The sequence below is a fragment of the Nicotiana sylvestris genome, chromosome 4, assembly GCF_000393655.2.
Source record: "Nicotiana sylvestris chromosome 4, ASM39365v2, whole genome shotgun sequence".
Lineage (NCBI taxonomy): Eukaryota > Viridiplantae > Streptophyta > Magnoliopsida > Solanales > Solanaceae > Nicotiana > Nicotiana sylvestris.
The window spans coordinates 158,528,047-158,533,795 of NC_091060.1; the positions used below are offsets into that span (position 1 = coordinate 158,528,047).

At 39.7% G+C, this 5,749-nt stretch overlaps 1 protein-coding gene across 1 annotated transcript; it reads right to left on the reverse strand.

Annotated features, from left to right (window-relative positions):
- Nucleotides 1-705: 705 nt before the first annotated feature.
- Nucleotides 706-1,038, reverse strand: LOC138890413 (uncharacterized). The gene has a single exon (XM_070173796.1). The coding sequence runs from the start codon at nt 1,036-1,038 to the stop codon at nt 706-708; it is 333 nt and encodes a 110-aa protein (XP_070029897.1).
- Between the last annotated feature and the right edge of the window lie 4,711 nt (nt 1,039-5,749).

The window sequence follows — 5,749 nt, forward strand, 5'->3', positions numbered from 1 at the left end:
TATATATAAAATAAAATCAACTAGGGAGTGGAGATCCTATGTTAGAAAATGAGATTAGGGAGTGGAGATCAACAACAACAACAACTACTACCCAATATAATCCCACCAAATGGGGTCTGGGGAGGGTAGGATGTACGCAGCCTTACCCCTACCCCAGGGTAGGGAGACTATTTCCGAATGACCCTCGGCTAAAGAAGGTGAAGAAAGCCCTGATAGCAAGTGATAGCAAGACAAATAGTTAGAAAACTAAATCGGAGATAACAACAAAGAATAGCAAGATAGTACCGATAATAAGTAATATCAAGATAGTATATTTAGACAGATAAGTCCAAGGCAGCACACGAGAATATGACGAAGTCCTGCTAGCAAACTATGGAATTACCGAAGGTAAGTAGTAACAGAACAAGACACGCGGCTATAGCAAACTAAGGTAAAAAGGGTACCATACTAGCACTAGTACTATCAAAATAGGGAATACAAAGGGAAACACCCAACTACCTACTAACCTTCCACCCTAATCTTCTACCTCCACACCCTTCTATCTAGGGTCGTGTCCTCGGTCAGCTCAAGTTACTCCATGTCCTGCCTGATCACTTCACCCCAAGACTTCTTAGGTCTACCTCTACCTCTCCTCCCACATCCCAAGGCCAACCTCTCACATCTCCTGACTGGGGCATCTGTGCTTCTCCTCTTAACATGTCCAAACTATTTCAACCTTTCCTCACGCATCTTTTCCTCCATAGGGGCCACTCCCACCTTGTCCCGAATAACTTCATTCATAATTCTATCCAATCTAGTATGCTCGCACATCCATCTCAACATCCTCATTTCCGCTACTTTCATTTGCTGGACATGTGACTTTTTGACTGGCCAACACTCTGCCCCATACAACATAGTCGGTCTGACCACTACCTTGTAGAACTTACCCTTAAGTTTCAACGGCACATTCTTATCACACAAGACATCAGAAGCGAGCCTCAACTGCGTCCATCCTGCTTCGATACAGTGAGTAACATCCTCATCTATCTCCCCATTCATCTAAACTATAGATCCCAGATATTTGAAACTCTCTCTCTTGGGAATGACTTGCGTATTGAGTCTCACATCCCCGCCCGCCTCCTGGGTAACACCACTGAACTTGCACTCCAAGTATTCTGTCTTGGTCCTGCTCAACTTGAATCCCCTAGACTCTAGAGTATGTCTCCAGACCTCCAGCCTTTCATTAACGCCACCTTGTGTCTCATCAATCAGGACTATGTCATCCGCAAATAACAAGCACCAAGGCACCTTCTCTTGGATTTGACGCAACAAAGAATCCATCATCAGGGAAAACAAAAACGGGTTGAGTGATGATCCCTGATGCAACCCCATCTCAACCGAAAAGTAGTAAGATTTCTCCTCCTGCTGTCATTACCCGTGTCTTAGCCCCATCATACATGTCCTGGATCACTCTAATATATGCTACAGACACACCTCCCGCCTCCAAACATCTCCATAGAACTTCTCTCGGTACTTTGTCATAGGCTTTCTCCAGTTCAATGAACACCATATGCAAATCCTTTTTTACCACCTAATACCGCTCTATCAATCTTCTTACAATGTGTATGGCCTCAGTAGTCGACCGTCCCGACATGAAACCGAACTAGTTCTCAAAAATTGACACACACCTCCTCAATATCCCTTCAATAACCCTCTCCCACACTTTCATCTCATGGCTTAACAACTTTTGGACTCCCACACACCTCCTCTATAGTTGTTGCAGTTTTGGACATCCCCGTTGTTCCTGTACAATTGGATCATCGTACTTTGCCTCCACTCTTCGGGCATTTTCTTCGTCCTAAAAATAACGTTAAACAACTAGCAAGCCATTCCAAGCCCTTCTTGCCCACACTCTTCCAGAATTCCACCGGGATCTCGTTTGGCCTAATCGCTCTATCCCTGCTCATCCTGCACATAGCCTCTTCCACCTCCCCCACTCGTATGCGCCTATAGTATCCAAAATCTCGTTGCCGCTCCGAGTACTCCAACTCCCCAAATGTGATGCCCCTATCGCCATCCTCATTCAAGAGTTTATGGAAGTACGCCTACCATCTCCACCTGATTTGTGCCCCCTCCAATAAAACTCTTCCCTCCCCGTCTTTTATGCATCTCACTTGGTCCAGATCCTGGGCCTTCCGCTCCCTCACCTTAGCTAGCCTATACAATTTCTTGTCCCGCCTTTAACCCTAATTTCTTCGTATAAATGACTAAACGTCGTGGCCTTAGCTGCCGTAACCGCCAACTTCGCCTCTCTCCTAGCCTTCTTGTACCCCTCCCTGTTGGCACTCTTCTACCCCTCGTCTATACTCTCTACTAGCTTCAAATATGTTGCTTTCTTTACTTCCACTTTTCCTTGCAACTCTTTGTTCCACCACCAGTCCCCTTTATAGCTACCAGAAAAACCCTTTGAGACCACTAACACCTCTCTCGCTGCCTCTATAATACAATTTGATGTCATTGACCACATACAACTCGCGTCCCCGCTAATCCTCTAGGCCCCTAAAGCCAGCAACTTCTCCCCCAACTCTTGGGCCTTGTCCTTAGTCAATGCACCTCACCTGACCCTAGGAATACCAGACATAGCCCTCCTCTTCCTCATCCACCTGATCTTTAAGTCCATTATCAAAAGCATATGATGGGTCGTAAGGTTCTCACTTGGGATGACCTTGCAATCCGTGCATAGACCTCTTTCACATTTTCGAAGAAGTAGAAAGTCAATCTGGGTCTTGGCCACTGTACTCCGAAAAGTTATCAAGTGCTCCGCCTTCTTCGGGAAAGACGAGCTAGACCCTATGTCTAAAATAAAATCAACCAGGGAGTGGAGGCTCTATGTAGGAAAATGCAGCTAGGGAAAGATGTATCCTATGCTAACATGCGACTGATTTTTTGATTTTTTTGATTTTTTTTATTTAAGCAAAAACATTTTTTTAAAATAAATAAATTGCCCCAATGCTTATTTTCTGAGGGCATGGACAAACGATTTTTTTTCAAACCAGTCTTCTTCTTCTTCTTTTTTAATTATCTTAGAAGAAAATTCATCAAGCTAGGTTTTCTTATCTTAGGAGAAAGATTCATCAGACTAAGACGTTTATCCTATGAGAATGATTCATCAGACTAGGCTTTTTTTGTTATCTTAGGAGAAATATTCATCAGACTAAGACTTCTATCCTAGGAGAAAATTCATCGGACTAGGTTTCTTATCTTAGGAGAAAGATTCATCAGACTAAAATTTCTAATCCTAGAAGAAAATTCATCAGACTAGGTTTCTTATTTAGGAGAAAGATTCATCAGACTAAGATTTCTAATCCTATGAGAAAAATCATCAGACAGGTTTCTTATCTTAGGAGAAAGATTCATCAGACTAAGATTTCTTATCCTAGGAGAAAAGGTCTCAGACTGGGTTTTCTTATCTTAGGAGAAAAATTCATTATAATAAGACGTCTATCCTAGGAAAAAGTTCATCAGACTAGGTTTTTTTGTTTATTATCTTAGGAGAAAGATTCATCAGACTAAGATTTCTAATCCTAGAAGAAAATTCAGCAGACTAGGTTTTCTTATCTTAGGAGAAAGATTCACTAGACTAAGACGTCTATCCTAGGAGAAATTTCATCAGAATAGTTTTTTTTGTTTATTATCTTTTTTTTGTTATCTTAGGAGAAAGATTCATCAGACTAAGATTTATATCCTAGGAGAAAGATTCATCAGACTAAGATTTATATCCTAGGAGAAAGATTCATCAGACTAAGATTTATATCCTAGGAGAAAGATTCATCAGACTAGGTTTTCTTATCTTAGGATAAAGATTTATCATACTAAGATTTTTATCCTAGGAGAAAAATTCATCAGACTAGGTTTTTTTTGGTTATCTTAGGAGAAAGATTCATCAGACTAAGATTTATAACCCTAGGAGAAAATTCATCATACTAGGTTTCTTATCTTAGGAGAAAGATTTATCAGACTAGACATTTATCTTAGGAGAAAATTCATTAGACAGACATTTATCTTAGGAAAAAATTCATTAGACTTGGTTTTCTTATCTTAGGAGAAAGATTCATCAGACTAAGATTTTTATTGGGAGAAAAATCCATCAGACTAGGATGTATTACCCTAGGAGGAAAATGTGAGGAGCAATGACAAGATTTTATGCACACTAGCAAGACAAATAAAGGTAAAGATTTGAGAAACTTCCTTTTGTCGGCTCTTCTCTTCTTTTTTCTCTTTTTTTTGAACCACTTTCCTTGCGGTGCTTTGTTCCTGTTTCAAACAAAGAAAACTTTGTCAGTTTTAAAAGTGGTGGTCGGTTTATGGCCATGAGTTTTGGGCAGTTTGGCTTTGTGTTCATCCAGCCTTTAGTTTCAAGAGACTTTTGCTCTACATCAATCCTGATTGTTTCACACTCAGTACCATTTGTATTTTATCTCAATCAGCCTTATCCCAACTGGAGATCTTTGCTTAGGTGACCTTTTCTGATATCTTGATTAACTTTCTGCTTTTTGTGCAATTTGTCTGTCAAAGAGAAATCACAAGTTATCTTTGCTTGTGCCAAGTATATTGACAAGAGTCTCTTGGCCTTTGCATGAATCCTCAAGGTATGTTGACAGTAACAACTAAGTGTACAGGCTAAATTTACTTTGTGCAACTGAAAAGCTGGTAGCAGATTTTGAAATCTTTTCTTGCTTGTTTTGACAAGGACGGACTCAGCGTGAAGGACACAATGATGGCAAAAAATAATATTAACAAGAAACGCCCCTATTCAATAATGATAGAAGGGTGGTTTTCTTTTTCTTTTTTTTATTCAATAACTAGCCTTAATAATCATGGCATGTATTTTAGACTTAGCTACATGATCTTTCAAATCAATCTAACCTTTACTCTTGCCATTCCTTCGAGTTTTCAAACCGAGCATCTTTGGGCCAAATATTTGCACCAGATTCACGACTCACCTTCGACTTGTAGTGCCCCGAGGGATTTTCACCAATAAGTCTCTCCCATTTATTTATCTCTACTTACCGTCGTCTTACAGTGCCCGTGAGGGTTTTCACTAGTAAGACTCTCTAATTTCTTTTTTTTTTCTTTCTTTCTTGTGTGACCAACTTGACAGTGTTCTATGTCGTATGACAACTGCTGCTCATTACATGCGTCTCTTGTCATATCTTGGTATTCTTGAAGGCATATCGGGAAGTCTTTATTTGGAAGATTTTTGGATTGGGTTGGAAAGAAAGGTCGGCATGAAGGCTCAAAGTAGACCCAAAAAGAGGGGTTGTAGACTTACAACTCTTTGAATCGTCTCTTTCAAAAGCTAAAAAAAATTCATGCCTCAGTTTTAGATACTGATTTTTTTTTAATTTTTTTTTTATGAATTTTTACTTGGTTTGATCAAACCGTGTAAGGCTGCCTACGTATCCTTTTTTTAACGAATCATGTCAAACGTATTTCAAACATCTTACCTAACTATATTTTTCATCTTTCTTTCTGTATCTTTTTTCCTTTTTTTTCTTTTCTTCTTTTTTTTTTCAAAAAAAGTTGCCCCATCTTCTATTTTTTGGGGCATGGACCTTTGACTGTTCTTTTTTTTCATTTGAACTTTCTAAGAGTTACCCCACTTTGTACTCTTGGGGTATGGATTTTTCGTTTCATTTTTTTATATTTTTTTTGGACTGTTTGTCGCGCCCTCTTTTTCTCGCGAAAATCGGGTTTGTGACATTTGGGA

Bases quoted from the DNA above. Each gene is read 5' to 3' on its own strand.
- LOC138890413 (XM_070173796.1), bottom strand. From the start codon at position 1,038: ATGAATGGGGAGATAGATGAGGATGTTACTCACTGTATCGAAGCAGGA.